We start from the raw sequence: 22,452 nt of genomic DNA, 5'->3' as shown, positions 1-22,452 counted from the left end.
TTCAAGAAACGCTTAAACAAAACTTCGTAAAACATGACATACTCGTACAAAACAAATTGTCAGGGTACCTCGTAAGATAAGTTCATAACTTCGTTCATATTTTACAATATCAAATCCTTTCCTATGGTTCATTTTCAGATTAAAAAGCGACACATGTGACGCCAGTGACTCATTTTCCAATAACCCAAACCTGTTTCAGGTAATAACCCCACAAACTTCAGGTAATTACATCAAACTTTCACTAGCCGCTTATTTACCGGCATCATACTTTAATAGATTCTTAGGACTACTTAAACTTGTCAACTATTCATGACGTCTGAATTAAAGATGGCGGCCCCGATCTGAAAAATGTTGCCCCTAATTTTCTTGGCAAATACATTAGTCACTTGCAGCCTTGCATTTTATACGATAATTACCCACGCACCAGCTTCATTCTTGACGATCGCTCAATTATTCAATCGATTTCCCGTCCTACTCTTACATTTACATGTAGCTAGATGTAAGTGGGACGGGTATAGATTCACGTGTAGGCGCGAAGCGAAACTTCGAAATGCTCGGGTAGTCGCGACTCAGCCTTCGGAGAGAGCGGTCGCACGCGATGCCGGCTCCCTCCGCGTTAAGAAATGCTCTCACGCTTTCCAAACTTGAAAATAAATATCACCTCAAAGGCAAACTGAAGATGAGATAAAATAATTGTACGGATGTTGTTTATTATTTTTTGGCAAGGCCGCGTTTAATCAATAAACGTTTAATTGTAACGCGATTGCCCGCGCTATCGAGTTTTCTATATATTTTATTCTAAGTGCCAATTAAAATAGTTTTGGTGGACAGTGTTTCGAGTGAGAGATTGTTTATATATCTGTATCTTCATGGAATATGGGCATCTGTTTAGATACTGGTAAGTTACAAACATTAAAATACATGTTATTTTTAAATGTGTACAGCAGTAGTACCTTACAACATGTAGGCATATGTAGCTATAGAATATCGAAAGGATAGAGACTAATACGCATATGTCAATGCGTATCTATTACGAACATTATAACTACGAAATACATAATAAATAAGTCGTATTCATGAGTCCCAGTTTGGGCGCCAATTTAAAATACATTCGGTTGCCAACTTTCGCGAACTTTTCGGCGGTAAGTTTGGCCTTGTAGAGCAAAGAAAATATGATCACTACTTGTGGAGCATCAAAACAAAGGATACATGAGATGGAGTAATACAAAGTATTTTCGAAGTTTGCAGTAGGCGGTAGTACATAATTCTATTTTACGTTATTCATAAAAGTCTGTCAACTTTAATAATGTAGAGCGACGTTAGGTGTAACTACTAAGTTTGACATAGTACCTAAGTTTAGTACTAAGATACCTATATCAAAATAAAATAATTTAGGTAATGGAATTATTCCTGGACATGGACGGGGATGCCGTGAGCGGCGGTCTCTCCCAAGGACCCTTCAAGCTGTCGAATCAGGTACAGGCCCATATCCTTATTGATTCTGTATAAATGCTGAAATTCCGGATCCGGCAGCTCGAAGGGGTTGTTAGCGTCCCGCAACCTCTTCCGCTGAATTTTTCTTTGCCTTTCTTTCTCTTCATTCAGCATAAGAAAAAATGCCATTCTGAAAAACTGCCGTGCTGTTGATAATCGTTTGTTCCTATCTGTCACTTTGACATTAGTGTTTGTTAGAATGAGACAAAATTTAACAAAGGTTTTTTTAAATATAATAAATAAGCGTGTTACATTTATTACGCAAAATAGGCGACAGTCGTCGAGTTGCGGAAGCTTGCCCGTGCTACAATACAATACAAGGGGGTTGGTACCTACTTAACTTTTGCTGCCATCATGCGCAAAAGAGCCGCTTCATTGTTAGGCAGGGTGAGGGACAGCACCAACAGCATCCTGGCCATGTATGCTGACAGGTTAGATGGGGCATACCTGAACCACTGTAGTGCACTCCACATGTGCTTTAAGTAAATAGATATGTAAATATGTATTAGATAGTTAATAAGTTAAACATTCGTTGTAAGATTAAAATGTGTACTAACCAAATTGATCCATTGTTGGTCTTAAATAAATTTAATTTAATTTAATTTAACCCATTCAGCGCTAATCACGACACTTTCGCTACATACCGGGAAACCCATGTTATTGGCTGTGTAGCTCAGCGGTGAATGTGTTAAGGTTTTTGAGTGCTAGGCTGCCATTCATTTATTACGTAAGACGATTTAGGGGGGGGGGGTCGAACATCTTATTTTTTCTTACACGGGGGAGGGAGGGGGTTTTCATAGTTCTTACGTAAGATCACACAGATCGATTTTTTTTAATTTCTGTGAAGTTGTGACGTTTAAGTTAACACTGACCTACACTATATGCTATCAAACACGGTGCAGAGTACTGCAGAGGTACTTAAACGGGCTCCAGTGCCTTTGAAGGTACAAATAAACGTTCACAAAATGTTTTTTTTTGAAAAATCACTACATAGTACAAAACAAAATCGCTTCCTGCTGTCTGGATGGATGTCTGTCCCAAATGTATGCTTAGATCTTTAAAACTACGCAACGGATTTTGATGCGTTTTTTTAAATAGATAGAGGAAGGTTTATATGTATGACATCAGTATTGCACCCGTGCGAAGCCGGGGCGGGTCGCTAGTAAACAAAAATAAAAAACCAAATGTGTATTATTTTTTTCCTGTACATTCTTACGTAATGTAGCCAATGTAGGGGGGAGGGGTCAGCCTTTTCTTATTTTTTCTTACATAGGGGAGGGAGGTGGTCAAAAATTGGCAAAAAAGTCTTACAATAAATGAATGGCGCCTAGTTTAAAATATTGTCAAAATTGTATTTAGAGACGTAGCCAACTAGACTCAATACGATGTAATTATCAAGTAGAGTTGGTCAAACCAAATTGTCAGTAAAATAAGAACAAAAAAAAACTATACACATCCTTTTCTTTTGGGTGCTAATACTAGTGTAAGACAAAGATAGTATGATTCTCTCTGTCTATGTTTACTGTACTACTTTTCTCCTTCATTGACATTTAAGTGAACATATCGTGACCTGTGGACCTGCTGAGTCAATTAGGCCCCTATCAATCTTGAGTATCATTAGAAAATAAAGTTCATCTGGGATTTTTGACCGAGCGTGCGCGAGCGTAGCGTCTCCGTTTCAGCTTGGGTTTAAATGTCGTATTTTTTTGGACCCCGTTACTAAGTCTCCACTGTCCGTCTGTCTGTCACTGTAGTTGATATTTTTACAGATGATGTATTTCTGTTGCCACTTTAATAACAAATACTAAAAAGTACGGAACCCTCGGCGGGCGAGTCCGACTCGCACTTGTTTAAAATTTATTTTCTAACATACACAATAAACAAATTATACATCGTTGAAATTTCGCCAAACTGCAGAACAGTTTGTTGGCGAATGAAAACACGTGTGCGATTACATAAATTACATAACTTACAATAATACACTAAACCTAATTGTGAATCTAATTCTAATTACTGACTAATTACTTGGGTTCTGTTTCGCAGAGTTGTCTGTATCTTTAGGTAGTTAAACAAATGTAAAAAATGTGTTTTTACATTTTCGTTATACTTGAAACATTTATCAGTTAACCAACCAAATAGAAAACTGCCTGGATCTGTTCCTCATCGTTCTGGCTTTAATCTATTTCATTTAATCTTGTAATGTTTTCATCTACCCTCAAATGGCTAAATATTAAATCTAGTTTTAGGTTCTTTATGGGGGCGAAGTAATAGCATTATATGACAAAACTAAATAACTATTGATTAATAATTTTATCCCGATATATTCCTATTAACAAAATAGCACGATCATATAGCAGCTTTGTTGTTATGCTGAATGAGTAATATATCGTAGTAAAACTTCTGTAAGTTTTGACACATCGAGTTAAATTAATTGACTTGAAGAATTTTCTTGCCCAATAAAATACCTAATTGTGGATTGTTTACATTCTTTTAAATGCCTAAAGTATGGATGGTATAGAAAAGGATGCCAATCTCTTATGGCAGAATTGTTGCAAAAGTGACCGCTTACAGCTTTAAATAATAGTTCCTAATCTCTCCGGTGGCGCTAGTTAGGGTCTGGGACATGAGTATAACATGAACCAACAAATAACCCGACCAATTTACGTAGGTTGTTTTTGGTAGTATTTCGGTTTCGGCCACCAGGCGCCGCCTAATTACTGTTTTTTGATGGACACTTTTCATACATAGAGATTTGGCTCCTTTATACAGTCCCCATGGTTTACATTCTTTTAAATGCCTAAAGATACAGACTATTAATTACATTTTTAACTTCTTTTTATTATCCGGCTATTATTCTGTAGAGGTGGGATATATCTCGCATGAAATTATGTGAAGATGTTCAATAAGTATAAGGTTCTTTTCGGTTTTTGTAATCTTGGGTATGGGGGTTTGCGAGGTCTACAAGTTCTAATACAACTCACAGAGCTTGTTAGTTTACATGTTGATACTCGTATTTCCTAACCACGTATTTACGGTGTTTGCTTACCTATGCGTGATATTTACAAGTATGACAAATAGCGGTGAAAAGGTTAAATAAATAAACGTTACAAGTCAAAGTTAACAATAACAATGTTTACGTTTGTGTATTGCGTAGCACAAGGCACAATCGTATCCAAAATACAAAAAGAAAACATTTTGACGAATTGAGAACGTCTTTTTGAAGTCTGTTATAATAGTCACAATTTAAAAAATTACGAGCTATTAGTTATATTTCTACTTATTTTCTATAATTTTAAAATTACTAAGTAGCAATAATAGTGAAGTTAGTAATTAAAAAATCCTTTAAATTGAGTTGATCACTTTACACCACATTTGATTAATTGTGGCTTTCCGTCAGAGAAGGGTCCTTATGCTTCATGTGCAATAAGAACCTTTCTATCAGAATTCCTGTTAAAATTTCAAATAAAAAAGACCTTATTGCACTTGAAGCATAAGAACCTTTCTGTGATAGAAAGACACAATTTATGAACGCAGTGCATCAATACAATTTGCCGTCTCACGCATTACCAACAACGCTCTGTTACATTCATTGCAACTAACAGGCCATTAACAGGAAATTAAAAAGTGGCAACACTGTAGTGTCGTCCCATAATGGTTCGTTCGATATTAATTAACATAAATTGAGACTTCCGGTTCGAACGCCATCTTGATAGTAGCCTCGTGATTAATTCCTTTGTTTGTTGCTCATTAAAATTGTTTAAAGTGTAATATCGATAGCTTTATTATACAGTAATATAATTTGGTAGTGTGCAGTGAATGGAGAATTAATCTCAAAGCGTGTTTAACCACCATTTTGGAGTCAACGGCCGGTAGTCCACGTGCTTCTCGTAAAATCCAGCTATCGGTTTTACGAGACAATAACTACCGAACAACGTCGTGCTCTAAGAGCATTTGGTATTTCTACCTCTAACCGTGTCTGGCTAGAGCCCTAGAGGCCTATAATTTTATTTACCGTACACTGGCTGAAGAAAATCAAGAAATATTAATTCGATCCCACGTGGATCCCACTTTGACGTTGGCGAAATCATCGACAGTATCGATGGAGCCATACTACTTAAAGATTGATTGAACATAAATTGACATTTATTTATTATTTCTTACAAATAATTACATAATTACGCGAGGTAACTATTAGTCAACCCCGTTCGTTATCGCTCCCGGTGCAAAAAAAAAAATTAAAAAAATTAATCAAAAATAAATGGTTTGAGAATTTTATAAAAAAAATACCAAATTTAGCTTTATTTAATCAACCTTAAAATTCCACAAGAAACATTTGTTTTTTTTTTATAATGATGTTGAATATAATTCTGAACGCACAAGTTGAGTCGATGCAATTTCAAAACGCATCGTCAGAAATGTCAACATTGTCAACAAACATTAAATTTTACTTTAAAACTTTTCTCACCGACTCCGACTTACGTAGAAATACAAAACTTCCAAAGTTTTCTGTTATAATATCGTAAAAAAAAGTGATTCCAGTGATGAAGATGATCTAACGCCTGTGGATGTTGCACTTTCCTCGCTATAGTGAGGTGAAAAGTTTTGTGTTACCCACGGGTGCAAATGTATTTTACTTGTTGAAACACTCGCTACGGTCAGGATTCCTCGCTCGTGGTTAAACTATAGAATCCTTTCGCTTGCACGTGTTTCAATTTCACATTCGCGGGTAAAATACAATTTTGCGCCCTTGTATAACAAATAACTAGATTTAATAAAAAAATAACGATAATTGATCTCGTTCTTTATTAGGGTGTCCTACCTCCAGTGTCAGTTTAACGTGGTATTTTTAGGACAACCTGTATAATATCTATTGTAGGAAATTTTATACAGATTATTTACGCACAAGACAATTTTTTGCTATGGGCTACCGTTTACGAGTTATTTACGAAAAACTAAAAAAAAAACGACCTTAGAACAAATTATAAGTGACTTTCCCACTTTAATATATATTGAAATATTGATCCTAGCGAAAAAGTGTACTGAACCTTTTTTGTAGAAATTTTATGTAGATTACTTATGTAATAGAACATTTTTTGCACCGTTTAAGAATTATTTACGAAAAACTACAAAAAGGGACCTTTAAACGTGGGACTTTAAAAACCGGCCAAGTGCGAGTCGGACTCGCGCACGAAGGGTTCCGTAACATTACGAAAAAAAACAGCAAAAAAATCACGTTTGTTGTATGGGAGCCCCATTTAAATATTTATATTATTCTGTTTTTAGTATTTGTTGTTATAGCGGCAACAGAAATACATCATCTGTGAAAATTTCAACTGTCTAGCTATCACAGTTCATGAGATACAGCCTGGTGACAGACAGACAGACGGACAGCGAAGCCTTAGTAATAGGGTCCCGTTTTTACCCTTTGGGTACGGAACTCTAAAAAAGGACTTAGCGTGCAGTTCCCATACAAATTGCAGTCGGGTTGCAATCCGTCTATATCGGCCCTTAGCTCGGAGGGTTAATTTATAGTAGGGAATGCAAACAGGTTTTTAATTGTATGAAAAAAAAAACGGTTATTAACCGAAATTTCATATACATAAAAACCGGTTCGCATTCCCTAACTTATAGCCGGTGCCGGAGCATTCCACGAAAGTGTTGCTTATGAAATGCCAAATCAATTCAAATCAAAACACGGTTTCCTAACATTGTAATAATAACTATAAGACGCCATCTATACGACAATCGGCCAAAACTAGTAGCGCCCTCTGAACGAGAATCAAATTTTCTTGATTTTCGAGGCACGTTTTTTTCTTAGACTATCCATCTATTACGGAGTCATTAAAGTGTCAAATGAGCCTCTACGTGTTAGCTTCAGCTCCTCGAACGCCTCCCAAATGTCCGAAACACTATTTATCCGTGATGAATACAGACATACATGACATAGACATACATGACAAATTTTCGTTAATGGTATCAATCGATCAGGTTTGTTTATATGATCAAATGTCTATATGGGACTCATTGCATTAAAGCAATACAAAAGTCAGAAATTATAGTTAAAGTCTGACAGTCGTACTTCACTCGCGAAACGCTTCTAACAAAACGATAAGTGAACGTGACGTCAAAGTCACTGTGAGCCCATCTTGAATGTATTGAAAAATAAGTAAAATTGCGATTTTATCTGTGAAATATTGCGTTTATGTGTATAGTTGCAGTACAACCTATTTTTTCATAAAATGTAAGGAATCGAATGCTACCCTTACTTTTTTCATTTTTGGAATTAAAAAAAAAAGTAAATTTTGAAACTTTCAGGTCCTGTATTTTTATATTATTTCCTTATATTATTTTAATATTCACATTATTGTGATAAATTGCTCTTTTGCTATCTATTTTACTAGATTTTGTTATAAAATTCAACATGTGTCATCATCCGTATTATAAGAGTAGCATTTAGTAAGCGACTCTTTCGTGGGATGCTCTTTTTTCTTTTCTTGATGGACTTGAGGGCGGTGTTGCCCGTAGCCAATGTCACGTAAAAGGGTAGGAACAAAATAAATGCTCTTAGAGCACGACGCTGTTCGGTGGTTGTTGTAGTTGTCTCGTAAAACCGATAGCTGGATTTTACGAGAAGCACGTGGACTACCGGCCGTTGACTCCAAAATGGTGGTTAAACATGCTTTGAGATTAATTCTCCATTCACTGCACACTACCACATTAGATTATTGTATAATAAAGCTATCGATATTACACTTTAAACAATATTAATGAGCAAAAAACAAAGGAATTAATCACGAGGCTACTATCAAGATGGCGTTCGAACCGGAAGTCCCGTGGGATGCTCCGTTCGGGCACTTTTGACAAACTTTTTTATTCCAGAACAAAACAATGAAGAGGTGGAGACAACCGGCGGTCACACGCGGCGCGAGAGCACTTGGGCGGGGCGCGCCACCCCTCCCGCGGCCGCCTTTCCTATGCAGAACTCCAGCCACGTCAAGTTCGAGCCACCGTCCGTCCCTGTCATATTCATACTGGGTGAGTACGATAGCATGAGAGCACCTAGGCGGCCGACTTTCCTATGCAGAACATTCCTCTAAATCCGCACAGTGCGCGAACATTTAGGCTTCAATGTATGAGGATGAACATCCTGGCGCCGGCGAGTACCGAGTTGTTTTCGTAATACGTGTTTCTCTGCTGTCTCTTCACGCTTGTTATGAAGAGTCCTAGGATAGTTTTTGTCACGAAAATCATTCTTTAGACGGATGTTAAGGGCGGTGAAATACACTATGAATGTATACAAGGTAAATGTTGTTTATTTCCGCAGGCGGGCCGGGCAGCGGGAAGGTGACACACTGCGATAACCTGATGCAGGAGAGACGTGGCCTGGTTCACGTCAACATGACAGATCTGCTTCAGCAATACGCCATCGGAAATGGTACGTCCTCACTTTTTCATTTAGACAAACAACACTCGGGTAAGTCCTTAAACTACGTCCTAAGGAGAGGTATGGGCACTGTGAATGACATCTCGCTTTGTGTGGTAGGGCACAGGATAGCGGATGTAATTCCAGATCTAGAGCAGAGCCCAACTGGGGAAGTACCTTACAGAAAACCGCAGCCAAATATCACTAGACCCTACTCATAGTGTTGTGTTCCTGCCGGTGAGTAAGGTTGCCAGAGCTTAACGAAGGTGCGGAGTGTTAGGGTCGGCAACGCGCATGTAACTCCTCTGGAGTTGCAGGCGTACATATGCTACGGAGGCTGCTTAACATCAGGCGAGCCGTATGCTTGTTTGCCACCGACGTAGTATATAAACAAAAACACAAACAACATTCATTACTTACAACTAATCTTAAGTAAGTTTATCTAGGATATCTTGGGGTAATCTTCAACCAATGCTTATGAACAGGAATGTAGTTTAGCAGACAAATTATGAATGGTTTTATCCACGTGATAAAGAGTGTCTTTATAACACAATTATGCGATTAAAAAACAGAAAAGACGGCAGTGTCTTTATCATACTGTCACGTAATATCCGTACAGGTAAATACAATTTACCTGAGTTAGAATATAAGAAGGATCATGTATGTGTCGCGAGGTCTGTTCGGGCGGATTTCTAGTTAATCTTCTTACAAAAGAAGTTTCAAGTTACAAAGTGACTGCGAACTGTCCTCACCCATGACCGACACTCGATCGATCTCCAACAGACAGCTAAGTGAGCAATTGTCGACTCTATTACAACGATATAAGACCCACTAATGGCCATTAACTTTGTTCATTATTCAGCATAAACACAGCAATTGGCATTAAACTGTTTGCCTCTTGGCAATTTCTTGCCTTTGTGAGCTTACGATGAAATTGCCTACATTTGTATAGCGATTAGCGACCTTGGTAGATCTCCCTCAAATAATGTGGTCGGTCAAGTATTTTACTTTAAGAGCAAAGCTTTTGGTAGCTGTAGCTACCAACCGAGCTTTTACCCAAAAAACCTAAGAGGCGTGAATTATACACGAACGGCGTGAGGCACAGGCGCGGCGTAGGCGTGATGCCGCTTCAAAACGTTTTATTTTAAAATGAAAACAAATCTTAAAATTCAAAATTCGTTTATTTTTTAACAAGGTTTATCCTGGGTGTCGAATCCTCCTTTTAAGTATGACACTTGTGTTCATACAAAGGTGAGAAAAAAATTAAAAAATAGGTTTGACAATATTATAAGTATTATAACTAAAACTAAACATTACAAGAATTGATAGTTCTAATGTTTTTTTTTTACCTGTCGGTGTAGGTGCATTGAGCGTTCACGGTTGTAATTATAATATAATATATATACACATTTCATACAAAATGTAGCAAAGCGACGTGTCGTGAATGATACTCAAGCGGCACGGCGTTTATAAAGAGTAGCTGTCACGTAAAATATTTGTAGACATTTTTTTACAAATTATTTAGAAGCACATTATTATTTAGAAATATGTAACTATAAAAACATATTTCGTTTATTTATTTTTCCAAACACAATTTAGATTAAGATTAATAAAAGTAAAATAAAAAATTTAAAAAACCCCCCGACACAAAAAACTAACAAATAATATTTTAAACCTATTTTAATTATTATCGTCATATATATTATGTAAGTTCAAATATTTTTATTTTCCAAGCGTCGTCGCGTCGGGGGACCGCCGATATTTAATTTTATTTGTATTTTTAATATTTTTTTTAGAACACTGTATGACTTTGTCGCATGTTCTTTCACTGATATGTGATAAAATTGTTAAATATTGGACGGTATCGTCAACGCCATCTAGCAGAGTACAGGCCAAAGGTGTGGCGCCACTATTCGTGAATGACTTTCTCTTGATTTCCATGGCACGATTTTTTCTTAGACTATATTTATCTTATACGGAGTTACATACATCTTTGGTAAGGGCATATAAATAATTCTGGCCCTTAGACAACGTATATATACACACTTTAAACTCTCGCGTTTTGAACACATATTTAATTATACGAACGGGTCTACCGCGATTTAATTTCATTGTTTTTACCTTAAATTCCGACGTTTCGGCTGATTTGCACCAGTCTTTCCGTGACCACAGCTTGTGCAACTCAGCTGAAACGTTGGAATTTAAGGTAAAAACAATGAAATTAATTCGAGGTAGACCCGTTCGTATAATTAAATAAACGTATATATGTTTAAGACCTTGACCTATAATATGTCAAAAAAAAACCGGCTAAGTGCGAGTCGGACTCGCGCACGAAGGGTTCCGTACCATTACGCAAAAAACGGCAAAAAATCACGTTTGTTGTATGGGAGGCCCACTTGAATATTTATTTAATTCTCTTTTTAGTATTTGTTGTTATAGCGGCAACAGAAATACATCATCTGTGATAATTTCAACTGTCTAGCTATCACAGTTCATGAGATACAGCCTGGTGACAGACGGACAGACAGACAGACAGACAGCGGAGTCTTAGTAATAGGGTCCCGTTTTTACCCTTTGGCTACGGAACCCTAAAAATGAGTAGTACACGACTTATCCATTTAAAATCTATCGACCTAGCGCTCAAAGTAAATCAATACCGCTGCGTACTAATCGTCATTTCATTAATTTGTACAGATACGCGTTTTACCATGCTTCATGTGGTTTCCCGCACTCTCCTGGCGTTATAAACTGAAACAGATAACATTACCAAAAAAAAAAAGTATTTGTTGTTATAGCGGCAACAGAAATACATCATCTGTGAAAATTTGTCTACCTATCACGGTTCGTGATATACAGCCTGGTGACAGACGGACAGACAGACGGACGGACAGCGGAGTCTTAGTAATAGGGTCCCATCATCACCATCACCATCGCATAGCCTTCTCACTGGTCCAGCGCTGGGCCATCGTGTAGAGGAGCCTAAAGAATAACGCTAAATACGAGAAAAACGCTAATAATGTCAAACATTTTAAAGGTATAGTGTTTTTAGGGTTCCGTACCTCAAAAGGAAAAAACGGAACCCTTGGCTTATAGGATCACTCGTGCGTCTGTCTGTCTGTCTGTCCGTCTGTCACAGCCTATTTTCTCCGAAACTACTGGACCAATTAAATTGAAATTTGGTATACATATGTAAGTTTGTGACCCAAAGACGGACATTTAACGTAAATAAATAAATTTTAAACACGGGTGCCACTTTTGGGGGGTAAATGAGAACTCTAAAAAATAAAGTTTTTCAAATTATATCGTGTTAGATATCAAATGAAAGAGCTCATTATGAGAATCTCAAATATTTTTTTTTATAATTTTAGGATATACAGTTAAGAAGTTATTTAAGAAAGTAGGTAAAAAATGACCATTCCCCCCTTTAACTCCGAAACTACTGGGTCAAAAATTTTGAAAAAAATACATAAAATAGATCTTTATCCCACACATCACATCACAGGAAAACCTATTAGAAATGTGCAGTCAAGCGTGAGTCGGATTTAATTACTTAGTTTTTGATCCGATCCCTACGGGTTTGTTAGACATTTCACTCACGTTTTACATAAAAAATACATTGTTTAAATTGTGTAATGTACGGAACCCTTGGAAAGCGAGTCCGACTCGCACTTGGCCGGTTTTCTAGGGTTCCGTACCTCAAAAGGAAAAAAACGGAACCCTTATAGGATCACTCGTGCGTCTGTCTGTCTGTCTGTCCGTCCGTCTGTCACAGCCTATTTTTTATTGATATACAATTGATAAACACTTACAGGTTCACAGTAAAAAATTAAACTTTTTAGTTTAAAAATTTACTTATTTATTATCCAATTCAAATTTCAAATCTTTCTAGCTAATTTTCTCGGTTTAAACTGATTGTCGCTTGATCGCTTATTCCATAACACTGTCCAATTGTGCGTCTAATAATGTATTATTATCATTACCTATAATTACACTCGTGTCTTACTGCAAAGTTTAGTATATAATAGATGACCATAAATGTTTGCCTCACTTCAACAGTTAATTTACTAGGTAGAAAGTTTATTGTAGACTATTAAAATAATAAATTAGTTTCGGACTGTCCCAGTAGTTTGAAAACAGTTGGTCGTACTAAGCGCGGGAATGGACACGTGGAATCAAATTCTCGATATTCAAGGCTATTAAAACACTAATTGTTGGAGTTTATATCAATTTCCTCAAATAACAGACTTAAAATAACCGTGCCTCTAGAATATATGATTTCAAGATAATCATAATCATTTACACTATAACTACTATTTTAATTATAAAACTCTTCAAGGCAAGAGTTAATAGGTATCTCATAGGTAAGCATGCTCCACCGTAGACCACATCATCACTTACCATCAGGTGGGATCGTGGTCAAACGCCTGCCTATTCATCATAAAAAAAAAAAAAAACTGGGTAGGTATTCTAATTGGTCGTACATTTAATTTGCCTTATTTAAATTCTGCCGCGACACAGTTATCGATTCAACAACAATATAAAAATCGGCTCATGTATAAATATACGCATTTAGAAGTATAATAAAAATGAAGAAGTATACGCATGTCGACTAGATTTTGTATCTATCCCATATCCCTTAAATTATAAGTTCAGGGGGCCTAGCCAAAATGGGAATCTTTTGCGATACGAGAACGAAATCTTAGTGCCTTCCCGGTTCAATCCTAAAGAACCCCAGGTTCCATATGGTTTCTGTTTCGTAATAAGAGTTTATAAGAGTTAGGAGCTTTTATAAATTGTACCCCAAATTATTTTTGCAATCTGCCTAAAAGCTGTCTTTTTAGGCTGCGTTTTCATCAGAGCTGTGCGAGGTAGATGAGCGATGTGTAGCGGGCTCTTTTCTAATAAACGAGCGAGGTGCGGTGAGGCGGGAGCGGAGCTTACGCCTCGCAACCTATCCCTCTCAGAAATCCTTTTCTTGTTTTGTATGTACAAAAAAAAACCTCGGTCCGCTGAGCTGTTTTCACTAGAGCTGCGCTGAGCGAGGATATGTAAATAAAGTGTTTCTATTGGTTCATTACAAGCACATCCTTCGCTACGCAGTCTCGTATATCTCTGGTGGAAACGCAGCCTTAGCGGAACCATATTCATGAAAATGAAAAATAAAAATGAAAAATCGTTTATTGGTCACAATCATTGTGTTACAAATTGAGAAAGGGTTGGAACCTCCTAGTAAGTATATCAATTCAATACTTGTGACAGGAGACCCCGCTCTGCCAGCAGCAAGTTAAGGGTACAACCAATACAATAATAGTTAATTATGTAGGCACAGAAAGTAACAAATTGAATTATAATTAAACTGAAGTTATAGTTAAGATAACAGTTCAATGCAATGCAATAATCTGAGAGTAGGTACAGAGGAAATAAGTATTTAAGTATTTAATTATTCATAGAACAAGGATCGACATACCCTATCTGTTTTAACTTGTAACCTTTTTTGCAGACATGCAAGACTTCGGCACACTATCAAGCAAGACGGTCACCGAGGTCCTAATGCTGGAAATGAAGATGGCTCCCACAGCGAAGACTTATCTGGTCTCCGGCTACCCAAGGTCGATGAGGGACGTCGCTGAATATTCAGATAAGGTAAGATAAGAACGTATACTATCCAACAAGACGGTCACCGAGGTCCTGATGCTCGAAATGAAGATGGCACCCACAACCAAGACTTATCTGGTCTCCGCCTACCCAAGGTCGATGAGGGACGTCGCTGAATACTCAGATAAGGTAAGATAAGAAAGTATACTATCCAGCAAAACGGTCACCGAGGTCCTGATGTTTGAAATGAAGATGGCACCTACAGCCAAGACTTATCTGGTCTCCGGATATCCAAGGTCGATGAGGGACGTGGCAGAGTACTCAGACAACGTAAGACGGTCACCGAGGTCCTGATGCTGAAGATGGCAACCGCAGGCAAGACTTATCTGGTCTCCGGATACCCAAGATCAACAAGGGATGTCACTTAGTACTCAGATAAGGGACAAAAGAAATATCTTTATTTTCAGACAAGTAGATAAATTCCTTAGAACTAGCGTAGGTAGTATTAGGTATAGGCTTATTCTTAATATTATTCTTCCTCGCGTTATCCCGTCTTTCTGCCCCGGCTCATGGGAGCTTGGGGTCCGCTTGGCAACTAATCCCGAGAATTGGCGTAGGCACTAGTTTTTACGAAAGCGACTGCCATCTGACCTTCCAACCCAGAGGGGAAAAGGCCTTGTTGGGAATAGTCCGGTTACCTAACGATGTTTTCCTTCACCGAAAAGCGACTGGTAAATATCAAATGATATTTCGTATATAAGTTCCGAAAAACTCATTGGTACGAGCCGGGGTTTGAACCCGCGACCTCCAAATTGAAAGTCGCACGCTCTTACCGCTAGGCCACCAGCGCTTCCTATAATAAACTTAAAACTTGGGGCGCGAGTCTGACTCACAATACCGGGAGCACATCTTAACTTGATCACTGCTATGCTATGATCGTAGCATTACGTTGTAGCCGATAACATGTGGTTCCCGGTATACAGCGTAGATGCTTCGTAGATACAAAGGCATCATGGGTTAGCCTCCAGTGGCGAAACGTCGGAGGTAAATCTTAAAATAAATACGCGATTAAGTCCCGTTTTACAATTTAATAATGTGTAGAAATCGTGAATGTTTAAATCAGTGTAGTAAATATAGACAAGAAAATCCTTACTGAAACTGTACACCTGTTACTTTCCGATTTTTCCGACGGCACATGTAGCGATGTCTCAGACTTATAAATTGTAGTTTAATTCGCTGTGACCTTAACACGTTCGATTTTTGTGCCGATGGGCCGAGCACGCATGTCCGAATATTGCCTTCCCGTTATTCTAGTGTTTTGTCATCAGATATAGGTATGTAAGTGGCCGAGGTGCTCACAAATATCTGAACACGCACTCTATCGCCTTGACTATAGAGGCGTGTTCATATATTTGTGAGCACATTGGCCGCTCCGATATATCTGATGGCGACTGTACTTGAGTTCAATGTTGGGTACATTATTTGCTTTAATTTGATTGTGAAGACGGGACCAAGCTAATTTTTCAGTGACTGAGTGTGGCCACTATAAACATTGAATAGGGGATATTACTGCAATCTTCTGCCACCAGAGTGCAGGACTAGCCTTTTTAGTAAACCATAGAGTAACTTATACATACTGTACCTTTAACAGGTTTTTGACAAGTTTTCAGAGACAATAAAATATGACATTGATGCATCAAGGCGGTTTGTTTACAGAGGACCTACCGGGAAACGCAAATCCGTAATTTCGCTATCTGCCTTATCGCTCGATTGTGCAAGAGTGACAGAGATAACAAAATTCCATTTTCTTGTTTCGCGATAGACCCTCAGATTGTGGTAGTGGCGCCATGGCGCGCCCCCACGCAGAGTTTCGCGTAATATTCCCTATTCCAATGAAAGTATCACGTTTATAGGGGAAGCGCCACACTTAGTCACTCTCTATTAGAAAAGTCTCGGTGGAATTGGTGTACTGCACACTTCGGCTGGAGGAACTTCGGAGTGAAATTAAACTGCACTTTAGGTACCGCTAATACGGGGCGTTTATTATCATAATAAATTCACCATTTGCTTATCAGATTCGCTTAATATTAATTGATATAAAATGATATCGCGCAGAGCAAGTAATCGGGAGAACATTCGGTAAGAGAGATTAGAACGGATACGGACTTATGTATCAAGTGACGTTAGTTGTCACTGTCATGCATTGCGTTTTGTTACATGCGATATATTCACAACCCAAGGCAATTGTCAAGAGGGCGCTGTTCATTCTCATCAAAGATAGATATAACTCCGTAATAGATGTTTACAGTCTAAGGAAAAAACGTGCCTCGAAAATCAAGAAAATTTGATTCTCGTTCAGAGGGCGCCACTAGTTTTGGTCCACTGTCGTATAGATGGCGTTGACTGTTTCGTTTGTTATTTAACAATTTTAACGCATATCAGTGAAAGAACATGGGTCAAAATCATAAAAATAATTAATGCATTTAAAAAAAATCATTTATCTATATTTAAATACATTTTATCGTATTTTTATAAATCTTAATTTTTAGTTTTAAAGTGTGTCGACAGATGGCAGTGAATTTACTGGGGTTACAAAATTTACTATGACAGTACCGCTCTATCTTATTCTATCCTCATTGGTATATATATATAATCTTAACCTAAAAAAGATTTGACTTAACTGGCTCATATTTACACACCTAAACAATATAACAAGATTCGACTAAAATACACATTCATAAGTTAATAGATTCCACTTATAACGACATTAGCTATGATTCCTCGAAGCTTTTCTTTTCTCCACATATTGCGAATAATGGAAAAGTATCGGAACAGTGAGTCACCCAAACAAACGCTAGGCACTATACCTGTGATTCATTGTATGATGTTGCAAAAATGGCATATGGTTGGTGCAATAAACATATGTTTCATATATTTATAGAAAACTATATAAAGTTAGCATATTTTTTAAGAAAAAAACCGGACAAGTGCGAGTCGGACTCGCCCACCGAGGGTTCCGTACTTTTTAGTATTTGTTGTTATAGCGGCAACAGAAATAAATTATCTGTGAAAATTTCAACTGTCTAGCTATCACGGTTCATGAGATACAGCCTGGTGACAGACGGGCAGACAGACAGACAGACAGACAGACGGGCAGATAGACAGACAGCGAAGTCTTAGTAATAGGGTCCCGTTTTACCCTTTGGGTACGGAACCCTAAAAACTAACTAATATGGCTCAGTGACCTAAAGAGGGTCTTGGCCTTCGAAACGAGAGCACGCCACTTTTCCCGATCCTGCGCAGTTTTCAGCTTGAATTATCGGCTTGAAGCTGACGCAGGTCCGCTTCCACGCTGTATTCCCAGCGGTATCTGGGACGACCTTACGAGCGGCCACCAGTCGGTCTTCCCTTCTTCTTCTTCACCAGTAGGCCGAGCACATGATTGACGCGATAGTATCTTGCCGCGAGATAGACTACCAGTCTTTTGCTAACTATATGAATTAAAGGCGGACGGGTAGGTTTACTGATGTTTCGGCGAAAATTACTTGACAAACTTTCAGTTTCCAAACTATTTATCCCGTATTTTTAGTTGGGCGAAATTTCATTTCGCAAATTTACATAATCCAACCTAACCTAACTCAACCTAGTACGTCATTTTCATTTCGCAAGTATGGGGTTGGGAAATGAAATAGTTGCGAAGTAAGGTTATGCCAACGATTGGTTTGCCAAATGAAACTTTGGCGAAAAGTTGGTTGCCAAGTGAAATTTGGCGAAATGAATTTCGTCAAAAAGGAAGTACACCGGACGGGTTGTCTATGTCGCGGCGAGATAATCTCGCGCCAATCATGTGCTAGCCCGGCTGTACCTACTCATAATATTAATAAATGCTGCGTCTACACAATTAATGCCAATATATCGATAAGACCCACTATTAACCGTATTTTTATTTTAGATCCAGACAATAAGCGGCGTGTTGCTAGTCAGTTGGCGCCAGCGGGTTCTTGAGCGCCAAATCGAGTATGGCGCCCGTCTCGGCCACGTGGTGCTCAGTTTGGCGCGGATGGAACTCAACAACTTCTACAGAAGCGTCATGCCAGTGGCCGAGTACTTCGATCAGAGCGGGATGCTTATAGCGGTGAGTGAGGTAAAACACTTCCCGGTCTATAGCGTGGCGTATAGTAAGTTAGACGCGGCCACAGGACGGACACGCTATACATCGAAAATCACTTGCGTTTCTATGTGTGAACGGCACGTTTGTACACGCGGCATGCGTCATAGTGTAAGTTGCTTAAAAATCGTACTGAGCGGCCGGCAAACGGCCGTCAATCTGGTGTCGCGGGGCGAGGTAATTCGAGTCGGGGCGGGGCGGTGCGTGGCCGTTCTGTATGATAATACTATTAATTATTCTGTGACGCGGCGTACATTAGACATGGTTTCCGGAGCGCCAAATCTAGTAGGGCCCGAAAACAATCCTCTTGGGGCATTATTTTGTTCGGACACCAAAGTATCTTAGGTAAAATACGCTTTCAACACTTATTAATATTGTTTTGTTTTGACCCGCACATCTTGCTTGCTTAAAGGACCAGCGAAAAGCACGGGCGAATTCTGACGAAATGAGATGAAATCGACATCAGTTTGCATGTTCAACATCAGTGAGGTTCAAATCCCAATACCAAGTACATTGCGCAATAAGAGCGATGTGGCTATATAGGTAGTCTACATGTAGTCCATTACTCCTTAAGGAATAAAATATTCCATTACTCCCGCCAAACTTGTGTGGATGAAGCTTCATGACATTAACTTGAAGTCTTGAACACATTGAGTGCCGGGAACGCGCCCGGTGTCTCTGTTCGTAGTCGTTTTCCCCTACGGGGCGGGAAAATGCTGGGATCGGCTACGAGCAGTACTATTACTTATTCTGTGCTACGAGCTACGGAAACGTTGTCCTGTGTGTGTTTAAAACACCACTGCCCGTGCTACGTCGTAGAGGCCTCTATGCCTCGTAGCCATTGTAGCGATGCGGTGATGTCATGCACAATTCAGTTACAAGGCAATTAATACACGTGGGCGGTAAATGATTGATTGCCGAAAGCTTTGTTGATTAGGGATATTTCAAACTATTATAATACGAATACCTATAATATAAGCAGTGCAGTAACTTGGTGCAATGATCTACCGGAATCTGTTTTTGTTAAATTTTGAAATTAACATATATATGTACCATCAATCGGGGCAAATACTTACTTCACTACTTTTCATAATTATAAATGCGAAACTAATTCAGTATGTGTGTCTGTCTGCTGTATATAGCAGTCGTCATCAGATACAAATTCGAGGCCAACGTACTCAAAAATATCTGAACATGCACTGTAACGTCTTTATAGTAGAAGCTTTGTTCAGATGCCTTCATATGCTTATATTACCGCTGAACAAGTTAAAAGAATTAAGACCGATTAGCAAAAGCTAGTAATTTAAAATAAAGCATTATAATACTACGAGTAATAAGATGGTATTAAACCCGTTGGTATACTTACTATCCATTAAAATGATGAAAAAATTAATGCATGTTATGTATTCACTTCTATTAAAAATTCAACCTTAATGTCATAACAATAAGTGTGCTCGGCAATCCTATTTATTATCTTCACATCAAAAGATTGGCCTGAGTGCTAAGATAAAGTGTAGACGTATTTCGCACGCTCCCCCATCGGCCCATTAGCTCAGTTGGTTAGAGCGTCGTGCTAATAACGCGAAGGTCGCGGGTTCGATCCCCTCATGGGCCACTTTTCTCTTTTTGTATTTTTTTTTTACGAAAAATAAAATAGGAATGAAGGTACAACAATATCACGCGATGAATCCTAGCCACGCAGGATGTAGTAAAACTTTCAAGCAGCACTTCCCTTAATAATTTGTGGTTATCAAACTACATAAAATAAAATTGGAAACATATATTATTATTATATATTCCACAGTACCTATATTTTTTTGTCCACGGTCTTCTGACAGTCTTACGACAATAATTACAGATTAGTAAAATAAAAGAAGCGCTTGAATATGCGCATTTGGCAAAAATATATATAACATCATGCATGGCCAGGTTTCATCGTGTACAGTCTGTATAAGTACCTATTTAATGGTTTTATACCATCTTGAATAGAAAAATTGAGGGTGGCATTATAAACGTAATATTTTCTTACAAATTAATGATGACATTGCCACACTGTGTCATATGTTGTGGTCACTCCGACTCTAATCTTTATTTCAAATAATGCAAGTGTCATATGTACGATTGGGCGGCGTGTTTTAAATGTGGACTTTATTTTGTTCGCGTTAAGGTAAAACAATACACCGCATATTTTCATACTATTCGACATTTACTCGTATCAAAACGGTAAAAAAATTGATGCCTTTCATCGCCGCCAGGCGAGCGGCAGTTATGCACGATTCCAATACACTAAATTTTATTAGCTGAACTCATTGAATAATAAAAAAAATGCTGAACTTAAGTAATAAAAATAAAGAAATATATTTTGATCAATATCCTAAAACCGCTCTTGTTATTACCAACAGACTTGAATTCGCCAGTCCCAATTTTTTGTAAGTAGTAACAATAGTAGATTGTTAACCAAGGGATGAAAGGCACTCATTCCTGCCGAGGTATTTTGGCGCTCGAACGCAGTGAGAGCGCCAATAGTCCGAGGCTGAAATGATGCGTTTCACCCGAGTTAAACACTCTACTTTTCATTTCGAATACGAGGAAAGTAAAATGCATTTTTTTTAAACATGACCAAGTATAAACTTTCATAGTACTTTTTAAGTGTATTTTCAGTTAACAATTTAGCCTAAAGTGTCGTAATTTATGGAATAGAGAGTCAAATATCAAAATGGAAATTGTATAACAAATCCATTTGAACTCAAATTTCAATTGCTTATCGTAAAAAAAAAAATTAAAAATCGTACTTCGAACGTAAAATGCTCTAGTGCAGACACGTATCATTTTCTGCGCACCTTTTAGAACAAATATGATCCTTTTTCAGAGCATGAGAAATGAAAAATATTTTGTTAGGTAAGGTATACTGTTATGCAAATATTTCTTTAGTAGATAAATGTAGATCTAAACGCCCTAAACGTGGAACTAATAGGGTACCTTTACCTATCTACTTAATTCTTAAACCTTTACGTCACTGCTCTTACAATAGGTTTCATTCACGAATGCACTGACGTAGCAAATTAAACGGTTTGTTAAAGAAAACAACTATTTTTAACCGGGTATTTACGTAAAGTGAAACAGAACTTGAGTTCATTTGCACACAATAAAAAATAAGTGCGAGAGAATACTCGCAAATCTAAATGTGTGATTTTGTAATTTTTGGTGTGAAAAAGACAGTAAAAATCCTAAAAATTCGTTAATTATAATCAAGGCTCGGAAAGACGCCCGTCATTTTTAAAACGTAAAATACTTAATCAAAAAATGTTATTACAGCTTACAGTTATGTTAATGAAAACGAGGAAATAGCGAAATTAATATATACGCTGGTCTAACTTTTAAATACCTACTTGTAAGTAAATATAGCTCATCCAGTTTATCTGCTCAAATTTGTTTGTGTACCTGTGTCTCGGTGCGAAAATAACAATGCATCTGATCAATATGACCTCAGTATCTTTAAAATAAGAGTCAATAGGCTGTTACTGAACCGGTGAGCTCCATCTTAGGCCCTGTTTTCACTTTAGAGTCAATAGGCTGTTACTGAACCGGTGAGCTCCATCTTAGGCCCTGTTTTCACTTTCCATCAGGTGTGACTAGGGCCAATCGCCGATCAGTTTATAATAAAATAAAAAAATGTTCCTAATTGTATAATGCTAAATTTTATGCTCGAAACGATTAGTATTGTTTACCTATCTACCTACATTGCTGCGTCCATCAAGGTTTCATATGTCAT

At 37.9% G+C, this 22,452-nt stretch overlaps 1 protein-coding gene and 1 non-coding gene across 4 annotated transcripts in view; both read left to right on the top strand.

Moving 5' to 3' along the window:
- The first annotated feature begins 239 nt into the window (after positions 1 to 239).
- LOC134740486 (adenylate kinase isoenzyme 5) overlaps positions 240 to 22,452 on the top strand; it is a 43,874-nt gene continuing 21,661 nt past the window's right edge. For 2 of the 3 annotated variants that reach the window (XM_063672976.1, XM_063672975.1), the window contains exons 1-2: positions 14,576 to 14,842; positions 18,465 to 18,647. In XM_063672976.1, coding sequence (XP_063529046.1) covers positions 14,750 to 14,842; positions 18,465 to 18,647 — 276 coding nt within the window. In that variant the 5' untranslated portion in view covers positions 14,576 to 14,749. The other variant, XM_063672977.1, reaches the window with a different exon arrangement.
- Positions 20,222 to 20,295, top strand: Trnai-aau (transfer RNA isoleucine (anticodon AAU)). The gene has a single exon. It is a non-coding gene; the product is annotated as a tRNA-Ile (tRNA).

The sequence above is a fragment of the Cydia strobilella genome, chromosome 4 (assembly GCF_947568885.1).
Source record: "Cydia strobilella chromosome 4, ilCydStro3.1, whole genome shotgun sequence".
NCBI lineage: Eukaryota > Metazoa > Arthropoda > Insecta > Lepidoptera > Tortricidae > Cydia > Cydia strobilella.
The sequence above is the reverse complement of the archived record's forward strand: the minus strand, read 5'-3'. Positions and strand labels throughout refer to the sequence as shown.